Source organism: Mya arenaria, chromosome 7 (assembly GCF_026914265.1).
Source record: "Mya arenaria isolate MELC-2E11 chromosome 7, ASM2691426v1".
NCBI classification, from domain to species: Eukaryota; Metazoa; Mollusca; class Bivalvia; order Myida; family Myidae; genus Mya; species Mya arenaria.
This window is the reverse complement of record NC_069128.1, coordinates 64,499,159-64,524,035: the sequence shown is the minus strand read 5'-3', so window position 1 is coordinate 64,524,035 and position 24,877 is coordinate 64,499,159. Positions and strand designations below refer to the sequence as shown.

Below are 24,877 nucleotides of genomic sequence, written 5' to 3'. Positions count from 1 at the left end.
GGCCTGAAACGGGGGTAGCACAACTAGAAAAATACGACCCCCTTCCTGAACAAATGTAGTTTTAATGAGTTTATTAGGGCTTGGGGAATTTTCCAATGAAACATTTAGTCCTTTAAATGTGAAATATTTCTTTCAAGTGCATTATTTCAAATCATTTCTCAGATATTGACATAAAAATAAAATTTAGGTGGTAAACAATTCTAGAGGGTACGCCCCCAACGAAATCCATTAGTGACTATATACACAGTCATGTAGATGACTTCACACAGTGGGTAATTCCCGTAAGGTTTCCTTTGGGGGGCATCATGCAGCCCTAAAAGAGTAAAATTGCTTGATACTGTCAGGTTCTCAACAAACTTGTTGTGCAAGAAAAGTAAAAAGAAATTGGCTCATGTGTTTAGTACATAAAGACATAGAAGACAACTATCGCAAGACCAATAATCTTGCCAAAAACTTCAAGGTAACACTTGACAAAACATTGATCAGTGCATTTTGACTGTGGTTGTCACAGGGACGACCTTGTTGTTAATCCAGAATCTTTCTGATTTTTAGCCTTTCTATTGAGTTTTTTTAAGAAAATATGTTCGCTGAGGGCTGGTATCTTTAAAGCAATGTTAGTAAAATTTCAAATCTTCTATGTTTGATTACCAAAAACAATGAAAATAACAAGAACATTGTTGATATAATATACGGCTATGCATATGAACTCATGAACAAAAAAGGGGACTTGAGATAATCTAGTTTATGAAAATTTTCATCAAGATGCTTTGTACGGCCCTGCCCCACCCATTTTGTAAAAACAGCCAGGCCCCCAATTTTTTAGAATTGGGTGCTGGATAATACATGCCATCACTGTGTTTGAAGTAGATTGCCCTGTCCTTAAAAGAATAACTTTAATAAAAATTATAACTAGAAGCACTCCTGTTGACACTGGAACTACTCTGGTCAAGGGCAGCCCACCAACAGTTCATGAACCTGCATCGTACTACCGTAGGCACGAGTTATTGTGTGGACAGAAACGACTATTGTCCAAGTAATATTTTAACTACTGATTCAAAAATCCATTATATCATTAAGGGCAATACTGACGAGGTGAAACATACCCATTAAGTTTCATGATCATGATTGAATGTCCCACTTTTCTCTAGTTATCTCGTGCATTGACCTTCTAATCCAGAAGTCACTAGATATTAGGTATATCATGAGTAACCTAATTTTCAGTCTTTGCGCCAGACTGCTGTTATATGTTTAATTTCTACATATATTAGGTTACAACTGTCTGGCAATAAGCTTGCGACTGTTTTACTCCAGTTTGTATTTATTTTGTAGTAAAAAGGTCGAGGAAAATGTGACTACATGACTGCAAGGTCAACATATTTCCTTGAAATGTGGACAAGTGGGGATTCTTTTAAAACAAATTGCTTTAACATTTTATTAAAAAATTCATGACAATAGTTAATATGCGTTCAAATAATGATAGTTCATCCATTCAACATACTGCACTTCCAGCTACATTAGTGACACGTTATCATGAGTTCCCATGTTTCCGACGGCCATGTACATTAAGTATTGAATGACTCTTCACTTGACATTTATTCATCTGTACAATATCATACATGTATTTGGCTGTAGAAAATCTACACCATAAATGTCCATATAAAGCATGAAGACCAGCTTCGCTGAAATCATTTGTCTGCACCTGAAAATGAAAACAACACAGAGTTACAAATATACGTGCATAATTTATCATGGTATACAGTCATCGAAACAACAAGCCCGAATTCATATTCCACTGCTTGGCATTACATTTTTGAACAAGCCTTGCTGTATAAAGCCCAGAATTTGAGCAAGCCCGGAAAGCATTTTACCAGCGCAGGGCTTGCGGGCTCGTGATAATTTCAGGAAGCAACACTTTGTTTAAAATGAAGACTTAAATCAAAGATAACTTTTTCTTTTATTACAATATTTTTAATAAAACAAAGGGCAGTCTATGCCGCTTAAAAAGTCCCGACTTCGTTTTATTACCGGAGTTTGATAAGGTGATTAGTTTCATCAAACACTTTGACAAACCTGTTTCCAAATAAATGTGCTCCGTCAGACGGCCCTATTATGAAAAGGTTTGTTGAGGTGTTTAAAGAAACTAAACTCTCAATCAAACTCTGGTAAAAGACCAAAGACAGGGTTCCGTAATCGGCGTTGACTGCGCTATGATTCATTTAAAATAGTGGAGAAATAGTTAAGTTATCTTTGTTTAAAGTCTTTATTCTCAGCCAAATGCTGCCTTCTGACGTAGCATTTATGACACAATTTATCACGTGGTATACACACACTGTACAGACAGGACTTATTGAAGCTAACAGTAACTGTGCCACCAAGGGCTTAGATGATTTCTTCAAATTGAGAAAAACATATTCATGAAGTTGTAATAACACTGATTTCTATAAACAAAAATATATACTACTGTACATTTTAAGTATTCAAAGGTACATAAGATTAAGTTATATTTTATTTTGTTATTCCGTAACGCAAGTCAATATTTGATAAATGTTAGAAGCTATATCATGAACTACAGACAGACCAACATTATTACATAATGTAGGTTAAGCTTTTTACCTACAAAAGAATATAATTAAAAGGCCACAGGTAAGAAAGTTTCTTTTGCATTTTGCCACCTATATAAGAGACATTGTAAGGTATTGTATGCATTTTTTTCTTTACTTCCTAAAAAGGTAAATCAAACATACTGAACAGGAGTACCGGTAAAACAAACATAAAGGCTCAACAAAAACTGGTTCGCAGGGTAATTTACTAAATGTTGAAAACTGTCAAACAAACTATTTATTTATTGAGGTTTAATGTACATACTCTTTCCATCGCAGGCCACTATTTTCACTTTGTCCACTTTAGCGATCTCGCCCACATCTTTAAACTCAGCGGTGTTGAGAACAAAGGTCCACACATTGTCACAGAATCGGTATGTGTTAAGCTTGCCCTGAAGATCGACAATTAACATTATTAATAATAAATAAATCAGTCAACAGAAGCATCTTTCAAATGAAATTTATTTGCCTGCTGATAACTTAAATGTGAAATAAATAACCAAAGGAATATGTTATTTAAAGTAATTACAGTTTTGTATCTTAGTTTATTTCAACTTGAATTAGACATTCAATTGTGGATTGGATACCCTTATTTATAGTTTAATATCTAGAAATAATATCATGTATTGCATGTTTTACATTATATATGCACTTCATTTGGTCTTACCTTGAATGAAACGCGGGACTTTACACGAGTAGCAAGAGCATTATTGATAGCTTTATCAAACTGTAGCAGGACCTTCAGCGCCAGTTGAGGGGTTATCTGACCCATCTGAAACAGGGACAACAGTTGATGCATTGTAATGTGACCCATCCGAAACATCATGAACAACAGTTGAGGGGTTATCTGACCCATCCGAAACATGAACAACAGTTCAGGGGTTATCTGACCTATCTGAAACAGGAACAACAGTTCAGGGGTTATCTAACCCATCTGAAACAGAGACAACAGTTGAGGGGTTATCTGACCCATCTGAAACAGGAACAACAGTTGAGGGGTTATCTGACTCATCTGAAACAGAAACAGGAACAACAGTTAAAGCTACACTCACACAGATTAACCGTTTTTTCCAACTTTTTTTATTTTTTGTCTTGGAATAAGCAACATTTTGCGTAAATATCTGCAAACCAGTGACAAAAGATCAGATCGCAGACTTTCATATTTCCATTCCAAAGTTAATGTTTTAGGGCTTAAACCGTTACTAACGGTTTAAGATACTAACGGTTTAAGAAAAATGCATAAAACATCAATTTTGGAGAGGAAATATGAAAATCTGTGATCGGATCTTTTGTCAGCAGTCTTTTATTACTGGTTTTCAGATATCTGCGCTAAAAAAACTGCTCGTTCCAAGACAAAAATAAAAAACTTGTCAAAACATTCAATCTGTGAGAGTGCAGCTTTATGGGTTATCTGACCCATCTGAAACAGGAATAACAGTTGAACTTGAGGGGTTATCTGACCCATCTGAATCAGTAATAACAGGTAACGGTTATCTGACCCATTTAAAGCAGGAAAACTGCTCGTTCCAAGACAAAAAATAAAAAAGTTGTCAAAACGTTCAATCTGCGAGAGTGCAGCTTTAAGGGTTATCTGAAACAGGAATAACAATTAAACCACGGTGTTATCTCACCCATCTGTTACAGGGACAACAATTGATGTATTATGTGACCCATCTGAAACAGGAATAACAGTTGAGGAGTTATCTGACAGTTGAGGGCAGTGTTTTCAATAGATTTCCGTTGATCAGTCTGAAATAGTAAAGTAACTGGTACTACCAGTACTTATTGTTCTGAAAAATCACTTATTTTTCTGAATTCAAACCAGCCCAATTGCCATTTGAACGTCCTTTTTAGCCAGCAGCTGGTTCTTACTTAGAACACTGGAAGCAGTGGTTGAAATTAGCACAAGCCCGCAAGGCATGCACTTGTAAAATGCTTTCCGGGCTTGCTTAAATTCTGGATTTTATACAGCAGGGCTTGTTCTAAAATGAAATGCCAAGCATTAGTATATGAAATCGGGCTTGTTCATCCAAAATACTAATTTCGATGACTGTGTAAGGGTTTATAATGGCCCATCTGTAACAAAAGCAACAGTCAATGAGTTACAATAACCTATCTGTAACAGAAACAATGGTTGAGGGGTAATATGACCTGATCAATAAAACAAGAGTGAATGAAATTAACAGTACCGGTAGTCTGCAAGTCAAATCTTTACTTTGGAATGTAATTCAAATAAGCTTGATTTTGTAATATTATCTTCATAATTTGGGCTTGTGGGTTTATATCTTATCAGTGGTCAGGATTAACACAAGCCTGCAAGCCCTGCACTGGTAAAATGTCTTCCGGGCTTGCTCAAATTCTGAATTTAATAGCAGGGCTTGATAAAAAAAAATTGAAACCAAGCAATATTATAAGAATTGGGGCTTGTTCATCCAAAAGTCTAATTTCGATGACTGTCTTATGCATAATAATGATAATATATATGTGTAAGGTAAACACTCTCTGTATCATGGTACTGTAATATTCAGTCTCATTATGAAAATCTTAATTTAGTGACTGAAACCTGTATTAAAATTAAGCAAATGAGCCGTATCGTCCTTCATTCTGGAGTCGGACTGTATGGTTTTGCAATGTTGACAATTAATCCAAATCTTTGTACTTTAAGAAATTCAATTACGATTTCTGATATGGCAACTCTCTCACAGCATTACTAGAATCCCAAAAATAATGTGTCAAAGTATTTTTTTTATTTTTTTTTAGTTTAATCTTTGATTATCTAGTGATAAAAGTTCCATCTAATCAAAAATTGTGTTGTTGGAGTAGAGTATACGTTTGACGAGTTGTGAGGAAAATCAGGAAAATATGGCGACTCAAACTGTGAATAACAAAGGGTGTGCTCAGTGCGACCTCACGTTTAAGAAAAGCCAGATGTCTATGAACTGCAGTGTATGCCTACATTGGTTTTGCTTAGATTGTAGCCACATTTCCAACAAGCTATATGAAACTCTCAAAAACGAACCTTCAACAAAGAATCTTCCGTTCAATTGTGATGGTTGTACCCGTGTCCTGCCCAAGCTAACTGAGTTTGGAAGGGCTCTACTTGATCAGAAACAGCAGATCCAGAATTGTGAGCAGAAAGTTGAAGATCTGAAAAAATCTATGGATGTTGCTATTTGTGATAAGGTTGAGTTGGCGATTAAGAGTTACAGAGAAAGGGAGGAGAGGAAGTGCAATGTAATCATTCACAATGTACCCGAACCTGACGCAGGTAGTGAAAACAAAAAAGAAGATGATGAAATTTGTATCAAGAAAATAATGGAGGTGATAGATTGTCAAGATGTTAACATTGTAAAGTCTGTCAGACTTGGAGCACCAGGTACCAAACCAAGACTGATCAAAGTTCAGTTGGATTCTGTCTCTGATAAGCACCATGTTCTAGGGGGAACAAGACTTTTGAGAACCAAAAGAGGGGAAGAATATGCGCATGCATGGAATAAAGTGTTTATCACACCAGATCAGTCTAAGGAGGAAAGGGAGAAAAGCATGATGCTAAAACGAGAGTTAGAAAGGAGGAGGACGGATGAAGGAAATAAGAATTTGGTGATTTTCAGAGGGGAGATAATTGAAAGGGGGGCGAACAGGGGAGCAAGTGGGATCATAAATCTCATTGCTCCAGCACCTCGTTTTCAACGTTAGACCGGACCAGGAGGATGGTGTAAATATGTTAAATGTTCAAACAGTTAAAAGTTTTGAAGTTAATGTTATTTCAGTTGTTAGTGATGAAAATTCGATAAATAGTTATCGATCAGTTGATAACTGTGATATTACAGTAAATAGTGGACAAATGACCAGTGGCTCCCGAGTTAATGAGTCAATTGACAGTGATATTGAGGTGAGTGATATTTCTAGTCCAGAATCATCAGAGTCTAGTCAAGAATTTGAAGAATCATTGATTAATGAACATCGAAAGACTGAAATTGTTTTAAATAAGTGTAAATGTTTATATACTAATGCAGATCAGTTGCAAAATAAGATGAGTGAGTTGCAGGTACAGGTTACATTGATTAATCCGGATTTTATATTTGTAACTGAAGTTTTACCGAAGCTTAACCATGACAATGTGTCCTGCTCATCAGTAATTTATGCTCTTGATGGATATACAGCATTTCCAAGCACAGATGATGGTAGAGGTGTGTTAATTTATGCAAAATCTGAGCTTAATATTTCACCAAATGCAAACTTAAACTTGATGTACCATGATGCTTCTTGGATAGACTGGATTGTTGAAGATGAGACTGTTGTAATTGGATGTATCTATAGAAGCCCTTCTGAAACGGACATTTGTGACATAATTATTGAATTGCTACGGGAAGCAGCTAGAATTTCTGAGAATTTGCTTGTAACCGGAGACTTTAACATGAAAGACATTGAGTGGGAAACATATACAACCATTCACAGTGAATCTCACCATGAATATATGTTTATTGAATGCTTGAGAGATAATTTTCTATTCCAGCATGTACAACAATTTACAAGATGTAGGAATGATCAGCCTTTGAATTTGCTGGATCTAGTACTGTCCAAGGATGAAAATAACGTTACCAATTTTGAGCATTTACCATCTATTGGGTTAAGTGATCATGTGACTTTAGTATTTGATTTTTGCTGTAACTATAAAGAAGTTTACACTGGGAATATGTCTTACAGCTACAGAAGATGTAATTTGCTTGCATTTATTCAAGATTGGGAGTCTGTCAACTGGAAAGAAACACTTTGTGATTGTGATGTCAATGAAATGTGGAGCTCCTTCTCCGAGAAATATAAAGTTAGTGTTGATAAATATGTTCCAAAGTCGAAACCTAAAACGGGCTGTAAAACAAAGCCATTATGGATGTCTGGTGAAGTTCTGTCGCATATTAAGAAAAAGCGTCATGCTTGGGACAAGTATTTGGCTACTAGAAGAAATGAAGACTATGAAGCGTATAAAATAGTGAGAAATAGGGCAAATGACTTTGTAAAGAATAGTAAGAGACAATATGAAAGACATATATCCCAGAAAGCTAAGAGTGAGCCGAAACAATTCTGGCGATATGTAAAGTCTAAAACAAAATCAAGAAGCAATATTTCTAATCTCAAACGTGAAAATGGGGAATTTGTAAGAAATGATAAAGAAAAGGTGGATGTACTGAATGAATTTTTTACTACTGTGTTTACAAAGGAAAATATTGACACCATACCTGATATTGAGGATAAAGATGTGAATAGTGAACTCAGTTCTCTTACTGTTTCTGAAGAAGAAGTTTTGAAGCTTTTGAAAGACATTGACCCTAGTAAATCCATGGGCCCTGATTGTGTACACCCATTCCTATTGAAAAGTATGCCAGATATTTTTGTTGAGCCATTAACTATAATATTTAACAAATCTGTAACTACAGGGAAAGTACCTTCAGATTGGAAAGATGCAAGAATTTCACCACTATTTAAGAAGGGAAAGAAAACTGACCCCGGGAACTATCGTCCTGTCAGTCTTACATCGGTTGTATGCAAACTTCTAGAGAAAATAGTTCGGCAACATATTATAAAGCATTTGAATGAAAATCAGTTACTGTCAAATGATCAATATGGTTTTAGATCAAAACGGTCATGTGCTCTTCAACTTTTAAATGTAATGGAAGATTGGACAGAATTTGTTGAAAACCATCAGAGTTGGGATAGTGTGTATCTGGATCTAGCAAAGGCCTTTGATAAGGTTCCACACAAAAGACTGTTAAAGAAAGTATCTTCTCTTGGAATCAGGGGCAATTTGCTGATGTGGATAGATGATTTCCTAGCGAATCGACGACAATGTGTATCGGTCAAGGGATGTACATCAGATTGGAGAAATGTTGATAGCGGTGTGCCTCAGGGTAGTGTTTTAGGACCTGTACATTTTATCATTTACGTGAATGATATCACAGAGGTAGTTAACTCAAGTATCAAGGTGTTTGCTGATGACACGAAAGTGTATGCCCCAACAACAGATTCCGACAACCTACAGGATGACCTGAATTCATTGTGTGATTGGGCTAAAAAGTGGGAGCTTACATTCAATGTTGATAAGTGCAAAATTATACACTATGGGTATAATAATCCTGAAAAGAAGTATTTAATGAACAATATACCTTTGGAATCTGCTACAGAAGAGAGTGATTTAGGAGTATTGTTTGAAAGGGACTTGAAATTTCATAAACACATATCTACAAAGATAAACAAGGCAAACAGTATATTATCTATAATCAACAGAACTTTTGATTTCATGGATAAGTACACTTTCATGAAGTTGTATACAGCTATGGTCCGACCCCATCTTGAGTTTGCGAATGTGGTTTGGCACCCATATATGAGAAAAGATATTGAAAGTTTAGAAAGACTACAAAAGAGGGCTACAAAATTGATTCCATCTCTAAAAGATATGTCATATGAAGAAAGGCTCAAGCAGTTAAAATTACCCACTCTTGCTCATAGAAGAATGCGTGGAGACGCTATTCAGACTTTTAAGATTGTAAAAGGTATCGATGATTGTGACTTTGAAAGATTCTTTTGCTACGCTTCATCAACAAGAGGGCATAACTTAAAGCTTGAAAAACCCAGATTTAGGACCACTTTCTGCCAGCACCAGTTTTCTCGTTGTGTTATACAAGTGTGGAATGACTTGCCTCAACATGTGATAGATGCTGAAGATGTAGAATCATTTAAAGTAAGGTTGGACCGCCACTGGCAAGGAGACATGCTGTACCAGTTTTGAGACCTGTATCAACGTTGTCTATGGACAGCTGTAATTTAATCATATATACTCATAACTGTTACCAACAACCTTTACACGATAAGATTTTATGAGCTCCGAAGATAGATCGTGATGAAACAAGTTTAGACGAAGAGGGGTTTAAAAAGGGCACAAGTCCTTATACAGAACCCAAAATCATCCTACAGGTATCCTACAGGTATTTGTACTAGGCAGTATATATTGCTGTATCGGCAATTGTGGGTCTCGTCTTTAATCCATACTTTAAACACTATTGATATGTTCAACTTTTTGATTTTGTGAGTCAAAATATATTTTTTTATTATATATGGTGCCAGGTGGTAGGTAAAACACTTTGAAATAATCTGGTACGAACTACAAAGGTACGGATCACCGAAATCGGAGAAGTCTTGAGATAACAAATGTTGATACCTGAATAAGCTCATCCAGGCTTTCCTGCAGACACTGTCCTAGTGTTGTATTTCTGTACAATTGATATGCACTCATCGTGACGAAAAGTTAAAATAAATCGCAACAAAAACGTAAATTATGAGAACGATAAGTAAGTACAATATTAGTATTGCCTCAGGAGCCAAAAATCAGAAGACTACCTTAGTCTGGAGTTCCTTCCCCTTTCTGCTACGCTAACTTTATAATTAGATGCCTGGAACCAGAACAAAGACTACGTATGCTCACGGATTATAGGTCCGTGGTATGCTATGAGTAGCATGAACCACAAGGGGAACAACTCAAATTGACTCAATTTTTACTGTTCCAAAAACTGGTAACAAAATGGATGGATTTTAGTGGGTTCCATTTACGCCATTTTAAGGTGTTAAAACATTAGTGTGAAGCAAAACAAACGACTGATGGTTAAAGTTGATACTTTGATCTTGTGGTGCACGCTATTCTCAAATAAAAAATTGCAAAAAATACTGGAAAATTATTTTTTGAAAATTTTAGATTTAGTTAAAAATGGGTTCAAGATTCTGCACCAATGCAAAAATATAATAGAAGTATAGTTTCATACCCTATCTTTAAAGAAATGCAAAAAAATCCACATTAATGGGCTGTAAGATATTAAAATTTGACCATTGTATACACCTGTTTGGATGCATTGGGATAGAAGAAACCATTCACTTTAGGCATATTAGTAAATATTTTTGTGTATAATAAGTATTTTTAGTGTTATAGTTTGCATATTTTTGTGAAAAATTCTTCTTTTGGTTTCTTTACTGCAGAAATGCTCAATATCAATAAAACCTGAAAAATTAAGTGTGTATAGATTTCGGACGTCAACTATTTCGGACGAATATTTAAAAGTTAGCTTTAAGGGTTTAGTGTCAATTTATCTACTTCGTTTTGATTGAATTTGATACTATTTTAATTTTTGTAATAAATTGTAAGTGAAATAATGAAAATCTTTATATTAAAACTATAATTATGTATGACATTTTTAGTTTATGGATAATGATTTTTTGGTAAAAGAACCGGTATTCTAATTCAGTAAAATAAAATTTAATATGGTAATATTAAAATTATTTTAGATTTATGGAACTTACATTAACATTAATGCTTTAACTTGCAACAAGTGTTATTCATTGCATCATACTGGTATCAACATTTAATGTAGTTAAAGGAAGTGTTTGGTTAGTAAAGTAATACTAATAGTGTGGGTTATTGAAGATTTCAAAATGACATAAATCATTTTATATTCACTCTACAAGCAGAAAATAAAATAATTATGTGATTCAAATACTTTTTTTGTTTGTTTCTCTCTTGTTAAAGATATAGTAACATTTAAGATCAAAATTGAAAAGTGCTAAGTCAATGCAAGCTGCAATTACATGTAACTTTCATTTCCAAGTTGACAATTCACCAATATTCTATAAAATGTATCATTTAATGCTTTTCATAGACAAATATCTTCCAATTGTTTTTTTCAAAAGATGGTTAAATAGAATTTATACTACCATGATTACATAAAAGAGTTACAGAAAACATTTTTACAGCTGGTTAACAACACCTTACAGCTGTTTTAGGCCAATTTACCAGTTTTTGGGTTGAAAAATAAGGCTTTTTTTAGAAGTGTTGGTAACGATTTTCAAAAAATCTTTAAAAATTCATTTTTTGGTCAAATTTGAAAATTTAAACTGTTCTGAGCTTCTCTAAAATTGAATAATATGTGTGTAAAATTTCATTAAAATATTGCAATATTTAAAAAATCAATGGTTCATGCTACTATGAGGTATTGTTTTTGTTCTTTCTGTTTTGCTTCACCATACGAATACTTTGTATTCATGGAAATAAACAGTTTTATTTTAAATTATTCTGAGGATAAGAAATAGTGTCGAATAAACGTTAGCGAACATCATAACATAAGCTGCACCAGTTAATGAAAACATTTGTACTATTTGTGGCTTTTGACAACACGGAAATGATAATATCTGTCACGTGACACTTTCCGGCCAAAATGGCGGACGAAGGAGCGGAAAGACGATTTTTTGGTGAAATAGTAAGAAATGCAAACACGTACGGTTCTACAACAAAACCTAGGCCCAAATACGCAAAGTTTGCTAAACATGATATTTCTAGGTTGGACACACTACAGGGAATCGCTCTTAAATATGGGGCAACAGTAGGTATTTTGTTTGTATGAACTATGATGACAGCTGGAGAAGTTAGCTTAAATAATTATATGTATTACTATTAACTATTTTAGTAAAGAACAAGGATGAACGACTAAAGGAAAAAATATTTGTTTTAGGAATACTTATTTAATATCAATGTTATCAATTTATACCGATTTTAACAGGAAATGCACAGAACCTTGTGATATATACTCAATGTTCGGTCCCTAGACTTACCGAAATACGATTATTTACCGAAAGACGGATAAAATTACCGAAATACGCATGTAAGTTACCGAAAGACGCCTTCTAATGCATTTATTTTATTGTTTTTATATTAATATTATATAAATACATTACCAAACCAAATTTTAGAGAAAAATATTGAAATATAATGATGTAATAGGCAGTTGAAATTTCAGTGTTCGAGATCGAATTCCGCTTGCCGACTCGCCAACCGAAAGATAGATAAAAGCTTCTAAAATAATCAATTATTCCAATTAATGATGATCTCATAATATTCATATAACTAAAACACACTCATAAAAATGAAAAAGTTCATGAAAATATTTACTTATTGTTCAATTGAATAAAGACAATATGTCCGTGAAATAGTTGTCTCCCTTCGCCAACCGAAAGACGATTTAACGCAGGTAAAAATAACTTATGAGTTGTTGTATTATGAAAATGATTATGAATTTGGATTCAAATAATAGCATTTATATTCTTATGGAAATGTTAGATCAATACACAGCATTTGAAAGTATTTTGGAATATACTTGAAACATTGCCTTTGAAATAGGTCGAAAAGGTCGCTAATATCATTTTCTTTTAAACTAACTTAGATCTACAGTATAGTTCAGGGCTTTCAAATTTTAATTTTTGTTTATATGAAAATTGAAAAAAGAAGTTTTTAAACAGCGAAGTTCTCATCTTCAGATAAATTAGCTTACTTACAATAATAACCAGACCACACCAAATACACAAAATCAGGCGATGTTTAAAACAACATAATTATCACCCGGTATATGACACCCCACAAAGTAGCGGCACGTTTTTTGGGGGACAGTTTGGTATTATTGAAAGTGTGTTAATTTGGGTTAACCCTTTTCGGCTCTGTGACACGTGTTGAGTAAATACCATAATAATTACGCATTAAAGGACCGCATTACGTGTACATTTATAATTGCGGGTGATTTTTGCGGATCCAAATCCATTGCAGACACTGGAAATGCAGGCTATTATTTCTAATGCACCATGCTAAACCATAAAAAATAAAGTATTTTAACTTTAACTGTTTGATTTCAACGATGAAGATATCTACATAGTTAATAATAAATATTGCACATAATAATTAAACATAATTCAATTCGGGCAACATTTTTGCCATGTACATATGAACTTAGGTAACAACAACTTTCTTTTCTTCATGGTCATATATACTGGTACGCATGGTGCATTCAAAGGTAATTATTAATATATTCTTATAACTCAATCTCAATTTTACTGTTTGTATATCTGACACATTTGTTTGTAACACAAGGTGAATTTTCAATGTACATTTACCATAGCTTTTGTCATTAACATGTATATGTCTTTGTCAATGATTTAAATACATATTGTAAGTTAATCATTTTATTTTGTATTTGCAGCGTTCAATATTTCATGTAATTTTATTATGTGTATGACTTATGTTTTATGCAGCCTTCCATGTTCGATGTTAATCAGATGTATATGTCATGTATGTAGAGAAATGATGAAAAATAAAATAAAAATTGAGTATTAAGTTAACTGTATATATTTGTCATGTTCTTACTTCACCTTAAACATATCAATACATCGTATTTTGGTTGAGAACAGGAGAATACTCTTATTGGCTAAATAAAGGAAATTCTTTTGTCAAAAAACTCATTATTTCAAGATATTATTTTATAATTTTTGGCTTCAATGTGTAAAATCATCAAATATATGAATATTAAAAATAAATACAATAGCAAGCGTCTTTCGGTAAATTTCTATCATGTTTACTCCAGTTTAACCATATCCATAAATCGTATTTCGGTTGACGACGGGAGATAACTCTATTTGACTAAAAAAGGGAAATTCTTTTGTCAATAAAGTCATTATTTCTAAATATTTTTTTTATAATTTTTGGCTACAATGCGTATAATCATTATATATACAAGATTATTTAAAAATAAATGCATTAGAAGGCGTCTTTCGGTAACTTTCATGCGTATTTCTGTAATTTTATCCGTCTTTCGGTAAATAATCGTATTTCGGTAAGTCTAGGGACCCCTCAATGTTTCATCTATCGGTGTATACCGTCTATCGATGTAATCCGAAACATGCCGAATATCGATCACGTGAACGGGTACCTGCACTTCATATTGTTTATATTCATTCGAGAGAACTGTCAGCTACAAACATTTAAAGATCATGTCGTTTCTACGAGTAAGTATTCCCCCAAAATCAAAAAAATATACGTAATTACATTTTTTCTATATTCTAATTCAACTTTCTAAATGTTAGCCATTGCTATTGCTAGAATCTCGCAAAACCCAGATCGGATTTTCCCGATTTCATCTATTTATATATGCTGATGATGTCACTGACAGGTGCTTCTTAACAATGTGCATATTCGCGGTCACGTTACCTCCATGTTTGGTATTGTTATCTACTGAAAATGTCATATACACCGGTTGATTGTACATACGTCACAAAACAAAATGGCCGACCCCTATGTCAACAAATAGGTCAGGTGTCGGACATATACTATAGAATACTTTTATGGCCACATAATTTTAAAGGTAATTAAATCCTCAAAATATATGTGTTAAAAATTATACATTTATATCAACTTTGATTTTACAATAAGCAAAGGAAGTCTTAGTACACAGATAGATGAAACACACAGGCTATACTGATGATTAATGAGAAAAACTATAATCAGCTGTGAAAATGTAGAATACAAAGTGTGGTTAACATATTTAAGTGTGAATCAGAGTGTCACAAGTTTTGAGCTTTCAGTTCAGGTTATCACCTAGGAATGATAAACATATATAAAATGGTTCTACATAACATCATATATATGATATTCTGCATCAATCCGACAAATTACAAGATCTATTTTTACATAAAAAATATTTTACCAATTTGAATTTAAAAAAAGTGAAAGTTTTGCAGTCCTACTTGTGTTATAATCCAGGGTACATTTAGTCCAGCAGCTGGTTCTTATTGAGAACACTGATAATCATGAAAATTGACGTCTGCAATTATGAATGTGGGTTTGCCCTTTTGGATAAATGTACTGATTAACAGCGAATCACTTTTTCTGACAGCAGTATTTAAATAATTAATAATTTATGTCCTCAACAAATTCAGTCAAATCATCAAAACTGGATTGATTATGGTCCAATGGACAATAAAATCTTGACTGCCTAATGTAAAGCACTTTAAAAAGTGCCATTTTAAGAACATCTATTTTATTTCTAAAATCTGATTGTAGTGTTGGTAATCAGTTCCAATTTTACAATCGATAATTGGGTTCCACTCAAGTTACTGATATTCAAGGTACAATCATTTTTTTTTTAAATACTAGATAGTACCTGTAGGCTGAATTGTACTTTTATTCATGTACAGTATTAAACTTTTAATAATTATACGCATTTATGTTATGTCTTGTTATGATTGAAGTTATTAAGTGTTGTTGTATAAAAAATAGTTCATTTTCTTGCTCTTTGTGGCTTTCATCAGCCATTTTGTTTAAGATAACATCTGAAGACTTACTAAAAAATTTTTTTTGATGATCGATTATAACCAAAAACAAGCGATTTGTGCCGACTTCAGGCCCAACCAATCGATTTTTGATTATAATCGATCATCGGAACAACACTACCTAATTGTCTTACACTTTTTACAGGTAGAACAGATCAAACGAGAGAACAAACTATGGACAAATGACAGTTTATTTCTTCGTGAATATTTATATATTCCAATTACAAATGAGAACACTCATCTCATTAAAGATGATTGGGAACTACTTTCTTCGGACGAAGTAAGATCAAGGTCAAATAGCGAATTACTTAATAGTAATGAAGACTTGGGTGCTAGAGGAAGTGACAAAACTGAACCTAACGTTAATGTGGGTGAAAGTGTAAATAGTGCCAAAAGTGAAACTGCGGGCATGGACTTTTTCTCAAAATATGATTCCAGTATTGCAGCTTTAAAGAGTAAAGTGGACAAATTGGAACAAAATTCTAGGTAATGGTCTTATATATATCAAATACTTAAGAACTTTAATATTTCAAACAGTTTAATATATATGATGGTCTCCTGGTAGTTAGTTATTATTAAAAGATAAATGATAAAATAATTTAAAAATAGGAATTTTGAATTTGTAATTTCATTTTTGGGAAAAAAGTATCTTTTAGCATTTGGAATGGAGCCAAACTTTAGCTTCAATTTCTTCAGAGAAATATCACTGAATCCTTCATGTGACTTGTATAAATGAGCAGTATTAACTGGGATATCTTTGCCCACAAATACTAGGAGAGTCATAATGGCATATACTGAATTTAACAAATAATTTTTCTCCCAGAATAAGACATATAATATAAAACATTTGTCTGTTACTACTGAACGTATTAATTGGAACAGATTATTTTGTTTTCCCCCAGTTTACTTAACATAGTATTAAGAGTTTTTACCCTATTAACATTTTTTTCAAATGCATAAATATTATCTATTCTGTTCAATTATCTCCAGTACAACCTGATAGTTCAAATATTTCATGAATAATATTGGTGGCTTTGATAAGTGGGTGTAATTTCTCAATTTTGATTGTTCATTTTTTTATTAATGGCTTCCAAGCCTAAGCAGCATGTTTTATAATTCTAAATAGTTACATGTTTATAGTAGTACATTGTACTTAGAGGGTTATGGGAGTGTGCTGTACCCTGTCCTTTTCTGGTAGCACCCTTCTGCCCTCATGGAGATCAGAATGTGTACCCTTTTGTTTTGATTAAAACTTGAAATATGATTATTAATTCAAACAAACTTAATATATTAAATAGTTAAAACCTTATATATTACTGGTACTTCAAATAAGCACAATTTTTATGAAATTCATGATGCTTTAATTATTCACTGCCCAATACAATGTACCCTTTTGTCCCTCAGCACCCTGTCCCTTTTCTGCAGTACCCTGTCCTTTTGAGAATCTGGCTAAAACCCTACAGTGTACATGTATGTACATGTACATCATAATCTGCAGACATCCTTTATACAGTTTATGCCTCACAGAGTGAAACATGAGTCACACAGTATAATGCAATTGTTAGACTGTACATACATGTACATGTATGTATTTATAAAAGAGCCACACTGCAGCAGGAATTTAATATAAATCTGAAAACAATTTATGATCATTTGTGTGCTGAAGTAGGGTTTTAGCAAGGTTTTACAATGGGCAGGGTGTTGCAGAAAAGAGACCGGGCGCTAAGGGCGAACATGGCAAATTGTCTCAGGCTGTGAAGATTTTTTTACATATAAGTTATTATTTGACAAAAAATGCTAGCAATGTGTTTAATTGAAGTAGTTTTACTTATAAATTTATAAAATAGATGTATTATGTTTGTATGTATTTATGACCATAATATTATAATAAGCTTTTAACCAAAACAAAGGAAATATTTGATAATCTTAAGCATTTTAATTCTAAGTACCCAGAAGGGTGCACAAGCTGGTATCCATTTATAAGGGCAGAGGGGTACTACCCTGGTACCAAAAAAGTGCAGCCGACCAAGCAACACCCTCTTTCAACTTTTTAGCTAAAATCCTAATTGAAGGTTAAATTCAATATATAAAGTAAAAGATTTACAATTACAACATTAAAGTCACAATTTTAATTATGATATAGCATGTCAATGCAGTGTGAAAAATATAGTTGACTGAAAAAGTACATAATTTTTTTATATAATCAAGTTGGTATGTTTGTTAAAATAAAATTTAGAATGAATAATCGTTGTTCCGATCAGATATTGCACAATCACGCATGATGTGTAAAGTATTAATAAAATTTCTCATAATATTTATTTGGTACGGCGAAAAATGAATATGGCAAGTTTGTTTAATGTAATATTATGTCTTGTAAATTTTTAAAGTTTAATCTATGAATCATTTCTTATCTAAGATTGGTTTCAGTCCATGATACATACATGTATTTGTATTGTAAACAAGATTTTAAATCTATGTATGTTTATTTGCTTGCATGTATATTAAATTAAGACCGCAATTATCTATTTATTTAGTAATAAATTCAAGGCCACAATTATTTAGAAGTTTGTCTGTCGTTTCCCTACCCACATAAAATGTTAGGTGAGGGTCGGTAGTAAAATGTAGTTTTTGTTGATGCTTTTTTTGTTGTTTTTTTCTTCCTTGCCCCTTAAATTCCAAAATGAAAATGAAAATGATAGCAATTATATGACCCCTGAAAATGTTTCAAAAAGATTGGTCCGTATGTATATTAGAGAGTCTGGCGGGAAACGTCAAACAAACTGTCTATAAATTGTGACTCAATGGTCTTAATTATAAAAATAATAAATTATCATCTTATTATTCTTTTGTTCTGCTTGCAAGTGTTGTAAGTACATTATTTTAGTCATTATTTTCATTATTCTGTTTCATATAAACGTCACAAGGAACACATTGTTTGTAATAGTTGTATGGTTTTAGCTGAAGGTTTATGGAAGCGTGCTGTATCCTGTCTTTTTTGATAGCACCCTTCTGCCCTCATACAGACCAGCTAATCTACCATTCTGCCTTAAAATAATCAGATATTTATTTGTTTTAATAACACTGTTAATATGATAATACATATATATATGAACAGTACATATTTTGTAGTTGAAACCTAACGTTACTTCAATTAAATACAATTTCTAACATTTTCTAACAATCTATAATTTTCAAGTTCTTCACAGCATAACATTTAGTACTCTTCTCTTTGGTAAAGACAGTATGTTTAATACGAACCAAACCATCTACAAGAAAGTAAAATTCATCTATGATGAAATTCGATAACTAGCAATGTTTACAGGTGTCTGAGCCCCTTAACCCTGCATGGGACCTGTTTACTTATTTAAAGTCAATTTTCAGAACTTATCTTTTCAATCTGTTATGACATCCCTGAAGAATGAATCTTTTCAATCTGTTATGACATCCCTGAAGAATGAAACCATTTGGCTTATCCCCAAACCTGATATGTTTATGGTATTAAAATGGTATGTAGGGCCTGTATTCACTAATGCCTGAGTCTGTGTTTCTTGTAAAAATAATATTATAGTAGCAAAGATTGTAAAAAACTAATCGGTTCTACAATCAGTTATACATCTTTTGTCATAATTAGTTCTATTCTAGATATTTTGAAACATTTAAGAATTCATTTTTCTGGGCTCGAGTCTGAAATTCAGACTCAAGTCATTAGTGAATATGGACCCTGCCAGTCACTGTGGATATCTTATGGTCACCTAGACCTACAGGGATAACGTTAGAAGAAGTCCTGAGCTCCCCCCCCCCCCCCCCCCCCCCCCCCCCCAATTTCTTAAACAATCTTTCAGGGTCTTGCTCATGTTTTTGTACAATGTATTTTTTTGTATGACAAAATTGAGTGTGGCATATCATTAGCAGGGTTAAAAGTACCGGTAAGAAATCTAAAGCTGGAACTCTTCAGCAAATGTTATTTGCTCAATTATCATCATGAAGACCACAACTTTCATTTGGTTCAATTACAGCTATGAGTGATTTGTTGATGTGTGATCTGATCAATGAATTGTTAAAAGTTAAAAAAAATATCTATGGTATAACTTTTGTACTGGTGGCCTAGTGATTAAGGCATCTGTTTTCTATTTTTTTCCTGACTTTACTCCTATGGGATTGCACCCCTCTAAAACTAAAATACTGTTTTTACACTGTAATATGTGTTGTGTTTTAATGTAGGTATGTAATAAAGACACTTAAATATTTACTACATTTATTCTACAAGTGTATAACATGTGAGTACATCAATAGTCCGAATCATACTGCCTCTCTGATACTTCTAGGGGTTCCACCTTGGTGCCTTAGCAGGGCGGTTACTAATTTGCATATAGAGGCGGAGCTTCTATGCTCACAACATTACAATATGTTAGTATTTTTTTCTGCAATTTCGATATCATCAAGTGAAATAATGATAATAACAGTGTTTTCATTTGCATTACAGGGAAAACTATTTTTTGGTACCAAAACATGAGCGAGTCCCTTTAAGTCACTTGTTTACAGGATCAAGGCATATCAAGTATTTTTGTTTTGGTAAAATTATTTTACTTTCTCCTATGTTCTGCTTGATTTTTAAGTGAAACTATAAGGCTCCTTTAGGTCTGTATTTCCGTTCAATGTCTGGTTTTGGTGTTGTCTCCAATCCATCTTAATTAACGATACTATGGGTTACTTTTATAAAATCAAGTTGAAGCAATATTTTTTGCTTAATCCATTATGAATCTTTTGCCTGTTATGAAACAAAGAAAATATCCGTTAATATATTTATAAATACTATTGAAGGAACTTGGAAAATCTCCATTAATTGATACAGACTTTAGTCGAAAATGGGCAAGTCTCCATTATGATAGTTTTATAGACCATAAATATATATGGAAATAAGAAAATATTTATTATGATACAGACTATAGAAGAAGATAAGAAAATTGCCATTATGATACAGACTATAGAAAGAAAAGGGGGAAAATCACCATGATGATACAGTCTATAGATTGAAATGGGGGAATTTCTCCATTAATACTCATACTATAGAAAGGAATTGGTAAAGAGCTATTATGATACAGACTATAGAAAGGAATTGGAAAAGCCCCATTACAATAAAGACTGTAGAAGAAAATGGGAAAATAAAGAAGTCTGCATATTTCTCCCAAGAACTCTCATTTTTTAAAAATCTGGCTGAACACCATATTTTAAGTGCCTAAGATTAGGGTCCCCTTGAATGTTTGCTTCATTTGAAGATAACATACTGAGAGTTTAACATTGCTTGATGTACATCATGAATTTCTATATTCAGTCCAGCGCCTTCACCTCCCATGACAAGGCTTTTAGACCTTGAATCGCCTTATCAAATCACGGAAAAGGAAACAGCGTGTTGACCTTGATGCTTGTCATTTATAGTGATATCATTAATTCTAACTAGGTATACTTGCTTCATACTCACCCTATGTAACCAAGACTGGTAGTGGGGTCACACATTGTATTCCATTAGAGGTTTTGTATTCCATTAGAGGTTTTATACGATTTTTAGCTTCTTTTTTTGAAAATCAGTAAACATAATTGTCATTGTGCTTGACGCATTGTCCTCAGCAGCTTCGGTATGCAACTCTTACCTTGGTGGCTCTAGAAACCCTTATATATTCACATGGAAGCTTTTCACTAGGTGAGGAGCGTAGGCATTCATTTGAAGTGGTCTTGTTCTATTTTTGCACTAAGTCTAGGTAAGTACCCCGATAGTTGAGGTTGTAGCTCCCTCTTTAGGTGCGTGGTATTCTGGGTCTTTTTATTCAATTGGCTGCGGTGGTCCCAACAATGCAGAAACTAAAAAAGTGCTTTTTACGGTATGCATACTCTCAAAATAGTTTTAAGTATGTTATGCAGGATTTGGATAGACATTGAATGAGTATTTAATGGAGGAAGTTCTTTGGTATAATGTCTGTTGAGGCGTTACTTGATTTATACAGTATAATGGTCTATACCTTTCTCATAACTTTTACAACTCTGATAAAGATATGTCTATACAGTATACACTCATATTCATAGTTCAGACAAGCATGTAATTCAAGTAACAGTTAACCAACTTATTGAATAATACCCAATGAGGGAAGCAATAAGTATTATTTTGTCACCTTAATGCAATAAAAATCAATATCTGCTTCTTATCTATATGCAGTTAATGAGTTTTTGCACTAGGGTTACGATTGGATCAATTTTGAAGAAAGTACCTTGTTAGTTTAAGATGATACTTTATTAGTTTCATTGTTTGCTCACCATACTCATGCATTTAGAATGAGTTTTTGAAACACAGTAGATTATTTGTATTTAAAGCTGAACTCTCACAGATTGAACATTTTGACAACTTTTTTATTTTTTGTCTTAGAATGAGCCATTTTTTGCGAAAATCCCTAGAAACCAGTTATAAAAGACTGCTGACAAAAAATTAGATAGTAGATTTTATATATTTAAGTTAAAAAATTGATGTTTAATGCATTTTTTTTAAACCATTAGAAACAATTTAAGACATAAAACATTAATTTTCGAATGGAAATATTAAAAATTTGCGATCCGATCTTTTGTCAGCAAGCTTTTATCATTGGTTTACAGATATTCACGCAAAAATTTGCTCTTTCCAGTCTGACAAAAATTCAAAAAGTTGTAAATATGGTATATCTGTGAGAGTGCAGCTTTAAGTAATAATTCCCCTGCGTTAACCATATTAGATTTGTGATTAGATCTGATTAAGCTAGGAAATTCAAAACCATAGACATGGAAACTACAGGGACAAGCCCAGTAGACAAAAAACAATGTGATCACCCTTGGAGGCACCAGGGTCAAGGCCACACTTAGGCGACAATAATATCTTTAATATTAAATGTTGTCTACTGCCTTGAAACGGCCATCAAAACATGAAATTCATCGAGGAAATTATTCTAGTTTATGGATGCTTTAGGGACTCAAAGGTTTCATGGTTTAATAACACACATAAAATACCGAGTCGATGGTATGCACTGAAGCATTTTTGAAAAATGAATGCCTGCACACCCCTTTGTTTATTTATTCATGCTGGCCTTGCTTTTCCCAATTGATATATGCATTCGGTTTGAATAGATAACAATGAAATTCAATAGTTGAATAACCCCTAGTTAAACTTTATTCTTTGTTTGTTTCTTTTCTAAGCGCAAATGGATATTTTCTTAGGAACACTAAAATGGTCCAACAGCATTTATCTATGGCTGCATGCATATCCTTACATATTTGGTTTTATTTATTACTTATCATTAACACTTCTCCCTTTTATCATTGCATTAAAGGCATTTTTCCATTTATTTTGTTAAATTATGGTGTTGGCATTTTCCCATTGGTTATTGTTGTATAACAGGTATTATTCCCCTTTAATTTTCAGTTTAGACACCTAGCTAGCACAGTCGGTGTAGGTTTTGTTTGCCCATGTATTCACCTGGTAAGCTAATCAGTTACATTTCACATTCACCGCATTTGACTGTTCTATCATGCATTGAAAATATGCAATTATAGGGCTCAGTGCAAGGTTGGCATCACTGTATTTGGAAAGCAAAGGGCAGATCATTCATACTTTGCTAATATTTCAAAGGGCCACAACTCAACTATTGGAGTGTCATTTTCAAAATTCAAACTGTTTGGAGCTTGTCACATTAAGACCATTCCATTGATATAAAACTTAAAAATGGCATGTTCTTCCTGCTGTAAGGATATTAATTTTTAGCTTGTCTGTTTTTCATAGAAGCAGGTCAAGATATTGTCTTGGCCTTTTATTGGTGTCATTATTGTTGATGTTGTCATTGTGATAAAGCGCTAATCTGCCATTACTCCGAAACTTTTCAAGAGATTCACATGAAACTTAGTATATATGTTGCCAGGTATAATACACACACACATATAGCAAGGTCAATAACTCTGGCTTGAATAATTATAGAGATCTGCCCTTTTTCTCCCTAAAATAATACATGACCATGGCATTTTCTCCACAGCACTTTTTTCATAATGGAGAGGATTTAAGCCCCTCTTGCACTGAACCCTCAGACTGTGTATGCTCCTTTAAAAAAAGTATATGCCAAGTAAACATCTCTTCTGTTTCATTTTACAATCAATACATTCGATTCAGAATTGTACCATCTTGCATTAAAATAATGCAATTTTGTATTCTCCTTTAAAACATTAAACGCCCTTATTCATAATAAGGTTCATATAGACATCAATGATAAACTCAAAGACCAAAGACAACAATGGTTTTACATAAAGACCATAGACAACACTTGTTTTACATAAAGACCATAGACAACACTTGTTTTACATAAAGACCATAGACAACACTTGTTTTACATAAAGACCATAGACAACAATGGTTTAACACAAAGACAATAGACAACAATTGTTTAACATAAAGACAATAGACAACAATGGTTTAACATAAAAACAAAAGACAACAATTGTTTAACATTAAGATCATGGACAACAATGGTTTAACATAAAAACAAAAGACAACAATGGTTTAACATTAAGATCATGGACAACAATGGTTTAACATAAAAACAAAAGACAACAATGGTTTAACATTAAGATCATGGACAACAATTGTTTTACATAAGACAATAAGCAACACTGGTTTTACATAAAGACAACAATGGTTTACATAAAGACCATACACAACAGTGGTTTTACATGAAGACCATCGACAACAATGGTTTTACATAAAGACAATAGACAACACTTGTTTTACATAAAGACGATAGACAACAATGGTTAACATAAAGACAATAGACAACAATGGTTTAACGCAAAGACCATAGACAACAATGGTTTTACATAAAGACCATAGACAACAATGGTTTTACATAAAGACAATAGACAACACTTGTTTTACATAAAGACCATAGACAACAATGGTTTTACATAAAGACAATAGACAACAATTGTTTACATAAAGACAATAGACAACAATGCTTTAACATAAAGACCATGGACAACAATGGTTTAATGCAAAGACCAAAGACAACAACGGTTTTACATAAAGACAA

General features: G+C 33.1%; 2 protein-coding genes across 4 annotated transcripts in view; one reads left to right on the top strand and one right to left on the bottom strand.

Moving 5' to 3' along the window:
• Nucleotides 1-1,418: 1,418 nt before the first annotated feature.
• LOC128240636 (transcription initiation factor IIA subunit 2-like) lies at nt 1,419-9,978 on the bottom strand. Its single transcript, XM_052957348.1, has 4 exons — nt 9,814-9,978; nt 3,268-3,372; nt 2,866-2,992; nt 1,419-1,699 (listed from the first exon to the last, which is right to left on the bottom strand). The coding sequence occupies exons 1-4, from the start codon at nt 9,886-9,888 to the stop codon at nt 1,686-1,688; spliced, it is 321 nt and encodes a 106-aa protein (XP_052813308.1). The 5' UTR covers nt 9,889-9,978; the 3' UTR covers nt 1,419-1,685.
• Nucleotides 9,979-11,707: 1,729 nt separating this feature from the next.
• The window catches only part of LOC128240635 (lysM and putative peptidoglycan-binding domain-containing protein 1-like), a 31,877-nt gene continuing 18,707 nt past the window's right edge, over nt 11,708-24,877 (top strand). Inside the window, exons 1-4 of one of the 3 annotated variants that reach the window (XM_052957346.1) lie at nt 11,708-12,023; nt 15,938-16,274; nt 21,121-21,246; nt 23,227-23,265. In XM_052957346.1, the coding sequence (XP_052813306.1) occupies nt 11,855-12,023; nt 15,938-16,274; nt 21,121-21,202 (588 nt within the window). In that variant the 5' untranslated portion in view covers nt 11,708-11,854 and the 3' untranslated portion in view covers nt 21,203-21,246; nt 23,227-23,265. Of the gene's footprint in view, nt 12,024-15,937; nt 16,275-21,120; nt 21,247-23,226; nt 23,266-24,877 lie in introns of those variants that run through there. The other 2 variants (XM_052957347.1, XM_052957345.1) reach the window with 2 other exon arrangements.